Raw genomic sequence first — 16,954 nt, forward strand, 5'->3', positions numbered from 1 at the left:
CTTAACTGCATTGAATTTTTTTAAGGGGACCATTATAATAATGATTATTATTATTATTTTTTTTTCTAAATATACTAATTTATTAAAATGACATATATCCGACCTACGCTTTAAATTTATGTCAATTAAATTATTTTCTCCAATTTCTCCCACTTAATTTATGAAACTAACATATATTTTGAATAATACAATCAATTTAATTGAATTCAATAAACTATTTTAAATTAGGCAGCTAATTTTCAGGACTGGACGGGCTTTGTCCGGTCAAATTTCAGAGCTCACAAAGACTAAAATTGTACTGAGACACCCACCGTAGGGCTCTTCGTAATAAATTCACAGGTTGTGAGTTTCAATGCAACGGTTGTTTACACGCCATTCGATGATCAAACCTTAGCTGCTCCATGATTGGTCCCCTGACGTCACCAAAACCCCCTCAATGTGTAACTCTCCCATTGGTAAACCTCATTTAATCCACCTTAATTTGGCTGATTAAGTACTTAATCTACACCAAAGTCAGTGCACTCTACGGCTTTGGAAGAAGCAAAAGTAAGATGATAGACGCATAGGGGTAGTCTCGAAGTAGCCTATCATTTCTCTTACCGCTTTTCTAATCGATCTTTAAGACTGACAATTAATTACTAATTTGACTTTAATGTTGTGGGACAGGGACCAATTAGTGTACGTGGCAGCAAGTACATGTAAAGTGTAACGCACACGTGTTGCCACGTACTATGGCCTTTACACGTGTCAGAAAAGCCCGCTTGTTTATTACGTGTTTAATTATGATTAGGGTTACCAAACCTCTCGCGTTTCATGCACTAAGCTGCAAATGCGGGCGGGACTGGGCTGTAATTATTCTGCCTTCGAGAGGCAGTTTGGCCCGTGGGAAAAGTACGACCCAGTTTTACGGTACTTTTCAACAGTGCAAATAGTCGAAGCGATGCCGTTTTATTGACAAAACGCGGGGGTGTCTTCGGACAACCCCGTTGAACGTCTGTAGCCCGACAAAGATCTTATACTTTCTGAAAAGACAGTTTTGCCATCAACACTCTGATGTTGAACATACACAGTTGTAATGAAGGGTAGTCATGTCTAGACTCTAGAAAGAGTGGGGTGGGGTGTATTGGGTGGCCAAGCGGTCCACACCAGCCTTACACAAAATTGACAAATTATATATAAAGATGGGTTACAGTCAATGTCTCAGAGTGGCAGGTCTCTCTCTGCTATGGTTTACCACCAATCAAAAAAAATAAAAAAATAATAATAATAAAAAGGATCAGGTCTCCGGGTCAACTCGGCCGTAAGTGAGTCATAATTGTCCGGAAAAACCCTTAAGAAAGGCCAATAACTCGGAGCATTATTGCGAAGCAGCCCGGTCAAAACCTCAAAGGATGAAAAATGGAGAGTAGAAAGTAGAAACCATAGCTAGGTATATTTATTACACGCGAAACATCTAACCCCAAGTGGGGTAAGGAACTTAACCATGGATTAGAACCAGGGTTAAAAAAACAAGTGGTTAAGAAGGACAACCACAAAACCAAGATTTTTATTATCGACTGTCATCACTGCTCATCATCATCATCTTCTTCCTCCTCTACTTCCTCTTCTTTTTCGTCACCCAAAATCGAATTTATCTTTGCTCTCCCCAACTCCACGCCTATTCTTCCATTTTCTCCAACATCCCGCAACTTTCATGGATAGAGATACTTCTAATCTTTGCAAAAACAACCTAACCCCATCAAATCCTTAAAAGCTAGCTCTTTTCTTTTTTTATTTTTATAAATTCTTTTGGGGACCCTAGATGTTAGAGCGATGGATATAACCCCCACCATCACCACCACCACTACCACGACGACCGGTGCTGCAAAATCCCCAGAAGCTGACAGTGAGACGCCAACCCGGATCCAACCGTCCAAGCCCTTATCTTTCTCCAACGGCGTACTCAAACGCCACAATCCCCACCATCAGCAGTATCAACACCACCACCTCGCCAACCCGCAACTAGTTGTCACCTACAAAGAATGCCTCAAGAACCATGCAGCCTCTTTAGGATGCCATGCTCTGGACGGCTGCGGCGAGTTCATGCCCTCCCCTTCTGCCACCTCCGCTGACCCAACATCCCTCAAATGCGCCGCCTGTGGCTGCCACCGCAACTTCCACCGCCGCGAGCCGGAGGACCCAATCTCCGCTACCACCACCACCACTCATGTCATTGAGTACCAGCCCCACCATCGCCACCACCCTCCGCCGCCGCCGCCACCAGCCTCGAATCGGAGCCCCAATTCAGCTTCCCCACCACCGATCTCGTCCTCCTACTACCCCTCCGCGCCCCACATGCTTTTGGCTCTCTCTGGGGGCCTACCAGCTCCGCCGGAGAGCGCAGCTGAGCCTACAAACGCTTTGGCCACGCTGAGCCCGAATGCTAGAAAGCGGCACAGGACCAAGTTCAGCCAGGAACAGAAAGAGAAGATGCACCAGTTTGCGGAGAGAGTGGGGTGGAAGATGCAAAAGAGAGACGAGGAATTGGTGCAAAAGTTCTGCAATGAAATTGCGGTGGAAAAGGGTGTGCTGAAGGTGTGGATGCACAACAATAAGAACACCTTTGTGAAGAGGGATGCGAATGGTGGTCAGAACAGCAACATTCTTGAGCACACCCACACCCACAACAACGGCAACACCACGACCGCCAACAACAACGAAAACATCAACCTGGGCGAGAACCCGAATCACTATCAGAGTGACAGCGGGGCTCATGGTGCTACTAATGGGTCATCTTCGTCTTCTTGATCTTTGATGGAATAATAAGGAGGTGTTAGATTATAGGGTAAGACTCTTTGGGGTATTAATTAATTGTAGTCGTTTCTTGCTCAGTTTAATTGTTTTTTTTTTCTTAGTTTATATTAATGAGATGATGATCACTTTGTTGAGGATATCATGGAAGAGCTAGATTGATCCAAAAAGGGAATTCAATTTGGTTTATTTAATCCTTCTTTTCCCTGGTCTAAGTACTACTTTAGCTGGGCTGTGATATTTATTAATTTTTCTAAAGTTCATTTGGCATGATTTCCTTCTTTTGGGATTGTAATTTTGAGGGGTTTGTGGGGATCATGAACTTTAATTGTTAACTTCAGCTTTATTCTTCTCTTCCAAGTTAGAATAAGCAACTTGTGCTTTTTCTCTACCCGGACAGCAAGAGAACAGTAATATCTGAATCTAATGTCTCATCACAGAGAGTTTTCTCATCTGCTGTCTGAGAGAAAGAAGCAGAAAGTGTTGCTGCATAAATTGGGGCGGTAATTATAAAAATATTATTCAAGTTTATCCCTTCAGCTTTATATAATACTTCAGTACTGTTTGATTTATTTAAGCAAGAATAGAAACTGATATGATATGATGTCTTACAATTTCATATCCTATGGTATGGAATTTTAGTGGTTGTGGTAGTAAGGCAATGTTGTTTGAAGAGACTTTTTATGGACTTTATTTATTCCTTCCAGGCGCAGTAAGCATTGTTCCACTGCCATGTGCATATATAATTAGCTTTTTGCTAGTTTGGATAATGAGAGTGTGAGGCTAATTAGGTTATTTTTTAGGTAAAAACCTTAGACTAATCTCTCTTGCAAATTTGTATGACAAAGATAAGGATCGATAGGAGGTGTTTTAGAATTTTTTATTGTCACTTTCCTTTTAAGGGAAGCAGATCACTTGCTTATAACTAACATAATTGAATAATGATGATGAAGTGTTGTTGATTGTCCTGTCTGACCACTTTCTTCTTGGGTTGTTTTGTTTTGGGTGTTTGATGAAGTCAGTAATCTTGTTTTTGTGGGCGCGTGTCTTGTGTTTGAGTCCCTTGACCCAACTTCCAAGATATGGGTCGGTCCTTATTATTCAATAACCACCGCCCCCCTCAAACCCACTGAGGTGAGAAAGGCCGAAATTATTGAACTCGTTTACAGAACAGACCATCTCTCTTCACACAGCTTGCGGTTGCGGGGCGGGTTTGTCTTTTAAATTATTATTATTATTGATTTTGTTTACAAAACAGTTGGCGGATCGTGTTTTAAGTCACTTCGAGAAGTATCAATTTACTTTTTAAAAAATCTTTTAAAATACGTTAAATTTGTCAGTGTAAAATAAATTTTAATAAATAAATATAAAGAATAGTATTATTTTACAAAATATCACACAAACACACACACACACACACAAAATATCACTTTTCATCTCATTGTTAAGAAGAAATATGTACATAAATATTTCTTCTAAAACGTGTGATACATCTTTATAATAAATAAGGTAATAAATATGGATTCCGCGTAATTTAGTTTAAGTTGTAATTAGATTTGTTGAGATTAAGACGTGTTCTCGCGTCTTGTTATGGGACGTGTTTCAACTTCAACGGATTCAGTTCTAATTAAAATAAGACCAAAGCCAAAAACAAGAATTGCGAAATCAGATGATATTGTAGGTTGCCAATGGGAGTACTCTACAATCTTGTTCACTACCCTCCAAAGGAGGCATTTGAATCATCTCTAATTCAAATGAACTGGATGAGATCTAGTTAGTGTTGTTGAGGTGTAATATTGTCCATAAAAATGTAAAAAGACAATATTACTCTTAAAATTTAACTAACTGGGTGAACTGGAGGGGATCCTTGTCCCTTAAGGAGGGCTTTGGTTAGCCTTAATATTCATTCTCCTACTGTTTGATCCGATATTATTAGGATTAAAATTTAATTGAGATGAACCAAGCTTTATTTATTTATTTTTATGTGGATTTATTTTCTATTTTTAAGGTAAGGCACTAAAAGACTGCTTTTTAATTTGATAGATTTTAATATTTGCTCAAAGCATGGGTGATAGTTGACATTGTACTTCTCCTTTTCTTTAATGCCTAATATGGGATGTTTGTTCACAACAAGTTTCTTAATTTTTCTGTTCTTTTCTTTTGAGAAATATTGATTAAATTTCTTTTGACATATGTTACCAATATTTGGCTCTTTCGGTTAAAACTTTTGTTTTTTCTATTAAAAGTAAAAACATTAACAAACAATTCAAACACAAAACACTCTTAAAAATACAAAAATAATTTTTACCTTCAAATCATAATACCTTTTTTTTTTGAAAAAAGAAAAGAAAAGAAAAACCTTCAAAACACACTACTAAACAGTGCATTTGCTTTAAATGATCTTTATTTATTGCCCTTCCCTCTTAAACGCCTTGAAATAACTGTTGATTTGATTTGATCTCTTTCCTTGCTTGCGTAAAAGATTCAATGAACTACTGTTTGTAATAATGAAGAATTGCTTAACGAGGGAGTTAACGATTGAGGAATGGGGTTTATGCTTGGTGCTTCTTGTTGAATTTGGCAACCATACATGTCCCTAACTCCATATGCATTATATATGGCATGAATGCGACCCCAAAACAATGTGATTTGATATCTGAACTTAAAACCAAGTAATTTATTATATATGGTTCACGTCACCCTTTGCCAAAATTTTTCTATGTCCCTTTTAGTTTTGAGCAATGGGGACAAACTCACTTTTATACTGTAGGGGTGGAAATTGAAGTTTGTTTGTCGGCCTCAAATTATGGTGAAGTATGTGTATAAAATTATATAGGTCAATCTTAATCCGATTTACTTAATTAAATGAGTTAAACTCTTTAACTCGCTAATTTTGTGTTGGGTGTTTGTATTGAGTTTGCGGGTTGTTTCAAAATTTGTCAGTCTTTATGTTGGGTGTTGGGTTCGAATCGTCTCGATGCATGTGTATAAGGGTCTGTTTGAGTTTGCGATTTCAAAAAGTGCTATTTAAAAATGTGATTTTTAAAAACGCAGTTAAGTGTTTTGTAAAATTGCAGTTTGGGCTTTAAAATTGCAGATTAACTTTTAAAATTACGCGTTTTCCAATCATTTTCTGCGATTTGATTTAAAATCACACTTTTTGTTTATGAAATCGCAATTTCAAACACACTTTAAGACTATATAAATCAACTCTAATACAACACATTTAATTAAACAGATTAAACCTCTCAATTCTAACTAATTAATTTTATATTAGATTCACGATTCGTGTAAAAAATTAACAGCCTTATTCGATAGTCTTAGTTGGGGTATATATGTTCTATTTATTTTGTATTTGAGTCACATCTTTAGATATGTTGTCACTTCACTTCGTTGACAACACTCCTAGGGCAATATTTTAGGAAATTGGGACATCCTAATTAGCAGAGATGCTTGAAATGGGCTCTATAGTCCACTTACGTTTTATTTATTTTTAAAAGAGGAGATCTAAGTTTAACCTGTGATGTGAGTGGGATTTGTTGGATTAGAATCTGTTTATTGCTTGTAAAAGACACAAAAAAAAGGAAAAAAGAAAGAGGAATTATTTGGTGGTGTACCTATCTCTCTTATCCAAAAAGTAAATGATAACTACTGTTTCGGTGTTTTTATAGAATTTAATCATCGGATTTAAATCACATGCAATGAAGCTGTCTTATCTATTGCACTGGATCCCGATCGTTAATCAAATAATACAAATGCTCGTGTTCTCTTTTTGTTAATTAAAGTAGTCCTTAATCAAAATCAACTTTGATTAACGATAAGGTTAGTCTCAACTTTGATGGAGGGAAGCTAGTGATGCAAACAGTATTGCTAGTCTATTCACATTGGATTCTAAGAGAGGGGTCTTTCATCAATTGGTTGGCTATTTTGTGTCTTTTATAGAGATTTCTCCACAAATTCTGGACCAGGGAACTGTCTTCAACCTAATCCGAAAGGTGGGCAAATTAGCACAAAAGCTCCTATCTAAACAGCTCCCATTTTAGCTTTACGATCATTACAACAACTTTGACACTCTACTCAACATTATGTCATTAAGGACAAAATAATTTTACCATAGAATGACCCACATTGAAAATTAAGTGTATATAATGCAATCTTTTTATTTTTTTTGGCTGCATTTCTTGTAAATTACCATGTGGACCGACCTTTTGGATATTTTACCTACCTTTTCTGTTGAGTGGATGGAAAAAATAATATTAAAAAAAAAAAAAAAAAAAAAAAAACTACAAAATAAAGCAGAAAAGGCAGCAAAAATTGCAGTAATATTATTGCAAATTTTACATGTTCATATATAAGTTTTAACTTTACTAAAGGTTGAAAACTTCCAAGCAGGCAAAACACAATAAAAGAAACATCAATGCAAGTCAATGAAGGACCACAGCATTATTTGCAGAATAAAGATGCATGTATATAGTGCAATTGTGATGCGGTGGTCCAACTATTTGCATACCAGTCTCCATCTTGGAAATTCCTAGCTTATCACCCCAGCCTTACACATTATCTTTCAAATTCGACATCTTCTTAATATAAACTTGGGATTTACTTAGTTCTACCTTATCCCATATATGGTTTATGCATGCCCTTCTATTTGCATAATTAATTACACTAGGAACTCACAAATTTTTTTTTTTAAAAATAAAATAAAAATAAAAAAAACGTGTTTTTCACAATCACCAAGGCATCCTTCAAATTGCATTTAAAAAGAGGTGAGTTATTCCTTTTTTCTTGTACTTGTTCTTCATAAAGCCCTACATGGGTGTGATGGCTAACAACATTCTCAATCCGCCAATGCAATGCCGACCACTGTTGTACCACCTTCAACGCCATCATTCGCACCACCACGTCATTAGAGCATGTTTGAGATTGCGTTAAAAAGTATAATTTTTGTCTAAAAAAAAAAAAGAAGCCTGAAAGAGCTTTTTAAAAAAATATCTCATTTTCAAACTTCCACCACAAAGCAGTTTTGGGGTTTTTTTTAGAGCAAAAAATTGTTTTTTAAGTTTTTTACAGAGCCAAATTTTAGCATTTTTTAAACTCTTTAACATAATCTCAAACATGCCGTTAACCTTCTTCTTCCCAAGAAAAATTATAAGAATATAAATCTCTCCCAACATTTCTTTCCATTGATCAAACCCAACCGGCAAGTCAGCAAGCTGCGAAAGCTTGCTTGCCCATGCCCATGCCCAATCAAGCTATGGACTTTATCCCATGAGACAACAAAAAAGAAAGAGCCCAATTGTCTAACCCAAAGCAGAAACAGTTAACATGGGGCTTCTAATCAAGCTCATTCTCAGGTAACAATTTAATTCAATGCGTTTTAAAAATGGGCTCGTCAGGCTAGAAAAATTGACAATTACATTTAAACAAAATGATTTATTTATATAAATGGCCGGGTCAAATAAAACCCGGCCACGTGAGGGCCGGGCACATTAGGCCGGTTGGGCAGCTCTTAAGAGACCCTAATCCCAAAGAGTTGGGCTGGCCCTGACCAGAACAGAATATATGTTATAAAAACAAAAAGAAAGAAAGAGTCGTGTCAACGTACTTAATTGTATTAAGGTGTTTTATTTTGCCCACACATATATATATATACTATTATGTACTAATCAATATCAAGTAAAAAAAAAGTCATTTAGCTCCACTAATTCAAACGATTTAGAAGATGTGTACGTACTATACTATTGATAGATTTATTCGAACAGTTTTTTGGTCAATAAACATTCACACCAATGTATTATGAAAATTGATCGAAAATAGGTGAAATTCAAGTAATTGGTAAGAATATTAAAAAAATTTCACTTAAAAAACTCCGAGTTCTTGCACCCATTTTTGCAAAGTGGTCTCGATCTGCAGTTTATTTTTCCTGGATTGCCATGGAATAAACATTAATTTTTAACCTGGCTACGATCTTAAATTCAATCTTTTGAGTTACGTTGTTATTGATCATCATGAGTGTACCATCCCACATAGTTTATCCCTAAGAAAATGTCTTAAGAGAAAAATGCAGGTTAATTACCTGGTGCTAAACATATCAAAGAGATCCGTTAATGTCCATATATGGATGGAGACGAATTGGGTTTTCGATTGATTCTTATCATCAACAAACCCTTCACTACAAAAATTGAAGTGGTTTGTGACTGGCTTTTAGTGGCCTTTCAGTTACCCTAAAACGCCACTAAACATTAGTGGCGTGTGATTAGTGGCTTTTTAAAAAGGCCACTAATCATTTAGTCAGTATTTCTGACTTTGTGGCGTGTTATTAACTGACACGCCACTGATTTGTGGCGTGTCAGGTAGACACGCCACTATAATATAGGTAGACACGCCACTATAATATATAGTGGCGTGTCTGTCTATAGTGGCGTGTCTAAACGACACGCCACTAATTTAAGTATTTTTTTTTTAAAAAAGAAAATTGTAAATTCAGTAATCCAAATCCAAAAAACCTGCATAAACATACCATACAATCCAAATTCTACAATCCATCAACACAATTCTGTATCAAAACACAATCCATCAATACATACCCTACAATCCATCAACACAATTCTGTATCAAAACACAATCCATCAATACATACCCTAAAACTTACAACAAACCAAATATACAATCAATCTTTGTCCTAGATTGATACCAAAAAGTTACCCAATATCAATCATGACACAAGGAAACATCCAAAAACAGTGACAGGAAAATCTACTGCACCAGACAAAAGAAGAAGGGACATCATGGGATTCGTTAAATAAATATAAGCAGGATTGCCAATCGGGAAATATGTGCTGCAACTCCAGCAACAGGTGTTAAGCTGTATGGCAGATAGCGCCTGCAAGAACAAAACAATGCCAACAAACAAGTCGATTCAGATACAATAAATTTAAACTACCAAAAAATACAATAAATTTAAACTACCAAAAAATAATTCAGCACATGACCTCGATATCCAGTTACATCTACTCCCTCCAGTACAAAAGAACCTGCAACACAATATCCTATTAATATTTCGTTTAATAAAATAGAGAAGAAAATTGTGGATCATTTTCAAGAGAACCACCAGTGAGATGTGAATTGAGGGAAAAAAATACCGTGCCAAGAATAACTAATGTCAAGATTTAATTTTATAAACTTGCCCTTAATCATCATATTGTAGTCAATGCAATAAGGAAGGGTTTTCAGGTCAAGACCATAACAGTTTGGAACAACAACAGAAATGAAGCTCAGAGAGATAAAAACATATTTCTTAAGGAAACAAACTAACATTAAGTACAAACAAACTGACATTAACCTACAATATAAGTATGTTAGATGATCATTACCACAAAGAGAGAATATGAGGGTCTAAGACTATCATATTTTTAATAGGTTAAATAGAATAATATAAGATTAATTGCAGTCATCCACCCTAAACTATGAAGACATTTGTAATGTTCACCCTAAACTACAAAAAAATCATTCCAAAAAAAGCAAGTACGTATTTGATAACTAAAATAAACCTAAATGTTACCCAATATCAATCGTCAGCAAGATTTTCATGATCGGGTAACTGCACAGCATTTTCCGTAGGATCTGCGAATGATAAAACCAATATACTTAACATACAATATGATCAAATCATATCAAGTCCTAAGCATTCAACAAAGTGAATTTAAACAGATGTAATCATACCACGAAAAAGAAATCCATTAATTATTACCTGATCTGCTATCAACAGATGATACATTCATACGATGTGTAGAATTTTTGTCTGGCACTGCGTTATCATGAGAGACTCCGGGCATGGATGCTGACTGGCGCCACAATGACTCCATTTGGCTAAAACGGGACATAATCTGAGATTGTGCTGCCAACACCTCATCCATTTGTAACTTGTGTCGTGCCCGCTCAGCCTCAAGTACTCTCTCGATCTCAGAAGCTTGTCGTGCCCGCTCAGCCTCGAGTACTCTCTCCATCTCAGAAGCAAACATTTCTTGCGAAAAGACGGCCTGCCCTTGATTTTGTGAACGTGGCTGTGATGGTGTATGGTATGAGCGTATGGACCCCCGCACAGGCCAACATTTGGCCCAACCTGCCGAACTCTGCCGGCGTACTCCGGCTTATTGCCGAGCGCCTGGGCGTACGCATCGTCATGTCTCCAGCGTGTCGTTCCTTGTGTTATGCTTGACGATTCGGCAGAGTCAGTTGGCATTAGCATCGCCATCCTCTCCTGCATGTCGTATTAAATGTTGGTGTGTCAAACTAATGTGCATCGTAAATAATTAATCACACATATAAGTAAAACAATATATGAAAGTTGAATAGCATACACATCTCTCTTTTACTATATCATTTGGATAGCTTCCATCCTTCCTCGTGTGAGATTTTATGTACGATTGTGCTCGTGTAGGAGGAATGCCATCCTTGACAGTCTGCCAAAAGAATAAAACATTATAACACATGTTTATATATACAATGTTTAGTACGTGATAAATTGGTGCACATACTTCTTCGTGTGACAACCTCGCATAACTTTTGGTCCCCGTGCAATGAGGAGTATTTTGCAATGCTCGTAATTGCTTCATATGGTCAGCATACTCCTACACAATTAACATTCTTATTATGTAAACACTAACACAACTAAATGAAATTAATGAAACTACACAAAATAGTAATATAATTCATGACTAACCTGATACTCCTCGTCACACCATTTATTCATTAACGCATCCAAGTCCTCGGGGTGGTAGTTGGAGAGCTTTCTTGCCCCTACTCTTGCTCGTATCGTCTCAGGAGTATCGCCCCGTTGAATGCCTAGATTCATTTTTGTACTGTGTCTCCAATTCTTAAGCTTTACACCCATATCCCGAAATGCATCTCGTTTTACTTTTCGTAAATCACAACTTGGCGGGATGTAAAAGTCCACCTACACAAGTTGAAAATTGATAAATAAAAAGAAAAAAAAAAAGAAAAAAAAAGGTTTAGCAATATGTAAAAAAGCCCACTTACCATCAGAGCTTCCCATATATCCTCCTTTGTACGAGCCGGTACATGCGCCCAGTCGTCCCGTAAATGCACATAGTTCCCGCTCCTTATTAGCTTCCCGGTTTGCCGTCTAAATTTGTTGGCGCTAAATCCTACGGGTTGCCAGCCTTGATTATAATCCATCACGACCCTCTTCCCCGCGGGGATCTCCCATGCCTTGTGCGGGTCTGTAATGGTCATAACTTCGAAGGAAGTGCTGCCATCCGGATTAGTACCTATAACAGTAATAGATATCGATATTAATTATTTTGAAATTAATATAAAATACAAAACAATAAATACATATATATCCTTTAAATTTATAAAAATATGTACTTACTTATCGTCCGGACCTGATACGCGCCCAACACTTGTGTAGCAAGCTCATCCTCGGGCTGTGCATCATGCAGGCCCTCCGCGGGCTGTGCATCATGCAGGCCCTCCGGAGCTTGTGTCTCACTATGGTCTGGAAGATGTGTCTCGGTATCATGAGAACCCGAGAAACTGTAGTCAAATAGCCGGGCCACGTGACCAGGGGAACACGCCTCTAACTGGCTCACTGTCTGCTGCATATGAGGCAGATTATCAAATGTATTATCCGGCATGTTGTACTGATCATCTGCGAACATTGGTCTGTACCCTGCCTCTGTGTGCGTAGGGTCGCTCTGTGTGTGCGCAGGGTCGCTAGATCTCGATCCTTGGCCCCTATTCCGCTTCATAACACTTGGGATTCTATAACTCATTGTACCCTACAAAATACATCATGTATTTATACATTATATATCAACTATATGCACCACAGTATTTAAATGAGTCACATTTAACAATCACCAAAGTATTTAAATGAGTCACATATTTAACAATCACCAATCAATGTAGAAATAAATAATTTCAAATTTCAAATAGATTTTTTTTAACACATACACTGGGATCGGATCTACGTCGGGTCGGATGTGATCGAAGTCATCTTGCAGATTATGGTCATTATTATTGGTCAATAGAAGCGGCTCACACTCGTGGTAGTTAGCACATGCATCATCATGCCCTTCACCACCAACATCGTATACGTTCCTAGGTTTAGTTCTTACAGCGCAAGCCCAACCTGGGTCCCGTTCATCTTCAACGTAAAAAACTTGGTCAACTTGTGTAGTTAACACGTACGGCTCATCACTAATCAGCTTTCCCGTGTGGACAAGTTTTTTGAAATTGACAAACACTAGCCCATATTCATTCACCTTGTACCCTATGTCCCTCGTGGTGTCCGCCCAATCACATTTGAACAAGACGTACTTGGTCCTGTCGTAGTACTCGACCTCAATTATTTCTGTTAACTTCCCGTAGTACATTTCGCCATCAACGGTCGGCACACACACACCGCTGTTTTGAGTCCTCTTTCCTGCATCATGTGCTTGAGTGCGAAACAATTTGCCATTTACAACATATCTGTTATATCTTATTGCTGTCTCTTTTGGCCCTCTACAATGCATCACTAATTTGTCACCCATTTCCTTCCTACCTCGATCGTCCACTCGATCGACCTATAAGTATATTACATATAATGTAAACGCACAAAGTTAGTTTGGTTAGTTATATGATGTACAAGTTCAACATTTAATAGTTAAACATGATGATAATTCGTACATATTCACGGTACCAATCGCAAAATTGTTCATGATGTTGGGCTTCTAACTGATCATCCGTAGTTCGCCCCCTATTATGTGATCGCCTAAGCGTATCCATGTGCATCCTACAATTGTCAATTAGTCGCATTATTATTCACCCCAAGGCTATAACATAATTGAACATACATATTTATGTAACACAACTTACGCCCGGAGCTGAAGGAACTCGTCAGAGTTCTTCGTAATATATCGGTGAATCTGTGTCAATGTGATACGGTCGAGGATGACCCGTGTTCCCGCCTCCTTTGAACCATCAGGATTTCTTTGGATTTTGTTGTGAAATGTTGGTGCATTATCTAGATACCTCGAGCAAAATGTCATCAACTCAGTCGCTATGTAGCCTTCCGCAATGCAGTCCTCAAGAGCTGCTTTATTGCGCACATTAGATTTGAACCCCCCAAGGCTCCTACATAGGAACATCATTGAAGAAGTATGGACAAGTTTTTGCATCCTAATATCGTAAAATTAAAATAATTATTAATGATGCACAAATTTTACCTCTCTGCTGGATACATCCACCTATACTGTACGGGTCCCCCGAGTTGGCATTCACGGACAAGATGCACGACTACGTGAACCATGCTAGTAAAAAAATCAGGGGGGAATATCTGTTCCATCTTGCACAAAGTGACACAAACGTCACCCTCTAGTCGGTCCATATCCTCTTGTGTTAAGTTTGTAGAGCATAAGCCCCTGAAGAATACAGACATCTCAACAAGAGGTCTAACCACGTTATTTGGCAGTGATCCGCGCAATGCAATAGGGAGAAGTTGTTGCATCAGTACATGGCTGTCATGACTCTTTAAGCCCGATATTGTACATTCTTTAAGTCTTACACAACGAGAAACGTTAGAGGCATATCCGTCGGGCACCCTCACATTTCGAATCACTTTCAAAAAATGTGTTTTATCATCCTTAGACATCGTGTGGCATGCTGCAGGCATATAGGTTATACCATTATCGGCCGTGAACGGATGAAGTTTATGTCTCAAACCCATTTCCATCAAGTCTCTGCGGGCTGCAATGTCGTCCTTTGTCTTCCCTGAGATGTCAAGAATTGTGCCAAGTATGTTGTCCATTACATTTTTCTCTATGTGCATAACATCAAGGTTGTGCCGCAATAAATTATCTTTCCAGTACGGCAACCTAAAAAAAATACTTTTCTTCTTCCAAACTACATTTGCAGTTGATGTTTCTCCCTTCTTCCGCTTCTTCCTTTTTTTCTTTCTATCCTTATTTGCCATGCCCGCGTTCTCATCCCCAAATACCATACCCTCTAACGTTCCCAGAATTTCATCTCCACTTTGCACCTGAGGCGCACATTCTAATTCTTGGGTTCCGTCAAATATTTTTTTGTTTCGCCTCCACGGATGATCCAAGGGCAAGTATCGTCTGTGCCCCATAAAACATTGTTTTTTACCGTGTTTTAACCATTTAGACCGTGTTGAATGCATACAGCAAGGACATGCATATTCACCCTTGTTAGGCCATCCAGACAAATCTGCGTATGCCGGGAAGTCATTTATTGTCCACATAAACTACGCTCGCATCACAAAATTATTTTTCTTCGAGGCATCAAATGTGCGTATCCCAACATTCCATAGTTCTTGTAACTCATCAATCAATGGTTGAAGGTAGACATCTATATCCATTCCAGGTGAACTTGGGCCCGGGATAATCAGGGATAATATGAATGATGTTTGTTTCATGCACATCCAAGGAGGCAAGTTGTATGGAACAAGCATTACTGGCCAAGTGCTATAGGAAGTGCTCATGTTCCCAAATGGATTAAATCCATCTGAGGTTAGACCAAGCCTAACGTTCCTGCTGTCGGCCGAAAATTCTGGATGTAAGAGATCGAATGATTTCCATGCTTCACCGTCAGCCGGATGCCTCAGCACCCCGTCTTTAGTGCGGCCTTCTACATGCCATCTCATGTGGGGCGCTGTATGTTCCGACATAAAAAGCCTCTGTAGCCGAGGGATGAGTGGAAACCACCGCAATACTTTCACCGGACGTTTCTTTCTCGACGATATGGGTTGACCATCCTCATCCAAATGAATTTCATCCTTCCACTTAGATTCTCCACAGACGATGCATGATTCTAATTCTTGATTGTCCTTCCAGAATAACATACAATTATTACGACATGCAGGAATCTTCTCATAACCAAGCCCCATGTCACTAAGAAACTTTTTCGCCTCATATGTATTAGCTGGCAAAGTGTCATCACATGCAGGCAGCAACTGGATGATGAAATCAAGCAAATCTGAGAAAATCTTGTTGCTAATTCCGCCAACACACTTCAAGTTGTACAAATGTACAATAGCACTCGGCTTGCTATGTTTAGTACCCCCATGAAGTGGCTTCTCCGACTTTTTAAGCTTGTCGTAATACTTCTGAGTGTTCCCTTCAGCTGATTCTTCATTCCCCCCAATTTCTTCACCTCCCTGAACCACGACCTCAGGCTCACAATTGTCTTCTCTAACTTCGTGCATGCTGAATGCATCACGCAACATTGAGTGCATGTCGCCACTCTGTTCTGTGCTTCCACTAGCCGCATCTACGACCGGACGATTCGAGTAAGAACCTGCAACAGGACCCCGAACATGCTTCTCACCGTGCCAAAACCATGTAGTGTATGTAGTCATCATTCCCTTACCCCCTGTCAAGTGGGCAAGTACGACGCCGGGCGAATGACGCTGGTTATTTCGACACGACTTACAAGGGCAATGTATATTTCCATTGGGGATTCTACAGTTACTAACTGCGAAGTCAACAAACGATCTACACCCATCTCTATATTCCCTCGTACCCCTAGACTTTGTCATCCAAGTCTTGTCCATTTTCTTCTCTAAGTACAATACAAAATAGTAACAAAATAAAGCAAGTAACATATTAGGAAGGTCATTATTTAAACAGTAAAGCTCCAATATTATTTAGTTTCGTCTAAAGGAAACTAAATATATATATATATATATATATAGGATTCAAACACTATGAAAGATTGAAATAAATAATTATCTATGTAATTTTGTAAGAGGTGTTGAAGAGAAGCAATATATATAATTATCTATGTTAATGCAAAAAAATCAACAATGACTACTCGAGCCTAGTCTTCGTTTCAGGATTCTTAATTAGTGATTGCACACAACTTGTGTTTGTTTGTCAAAGTAGCTAGCTCTACATATCATTATTTGCTTAGAAAATTAGCCTAATTCAACTTATTTGTGGAGCTGGAGCCACTCCTTATGGCTGGCTTGCTTCCTTTTGACCAAAGGGATAGTTAGACAATTTTTAATTTCTTCATTATTATTTTTTCTAATTTTTTAGTTTTAATTAATTCTAATATATTATATGAGACACATGGTTATTGCATATAGATTTGATGTAACATGTCATTAAATTTTTAGACCAAAAAATGAACG

The 16,954-nt window shown here is 38.1% G+C and overlaps 2 protein-coding genes across 2 annotated transcripts; one reads left to right on the forward strand and one right to left on the reverse strand.

Annotated features, from left to right (window-relative positions):
* The first annotated feature begins 1,547 nt into the window (after positions 1-1,547).
* On the forward strand, positions 1,548-2,935 carry LOC133859702 (zinc-finger homeodomain protein 10). The gene has a single exon (XM_062295213.1). It carries the CDS (start codon positions 1,813-1,815, stop codon positions 2,785-2,787), a length of 975 nt encoding a protein of 324 aa, XP_062151197.1. The 5' UTR covers positions 1,548-1,812; the 3' UTR covers positions 2,788-2,935.
* Positions 2,936-15,064: 12,129 nt separating this feature from the next.
* Positions 15,065-16,372, reverse strand: LOC133860558 (uncharacterized). The gene has a single exon (XM_062296140.1). The coding sequence runs from the start codon at positions 16,370-16,372 to the stop codon at positions 15,065-15,067; it is 1,308 nt and encodes a 435-aa protein (XP_062152124.1).
* Positions 16,373-16,954: the final 582 nt, after the last annotated feature.

Source organism: Alnus glutinosa, chromosome 2 (genome assembly GCF_958979055.1).
Source record: "Alnus glutinosa chromosome 2, dhAlnGlut1.1, whole genome shotgun sequence".
NCBI classification, from domain to species: domain Eukaryota; kingdom Viridiplantae; phylum Streptophyta; class Magnoliopsida; order Fagales; family Betulaceae; genus Alnus; species Alnus glutinosa.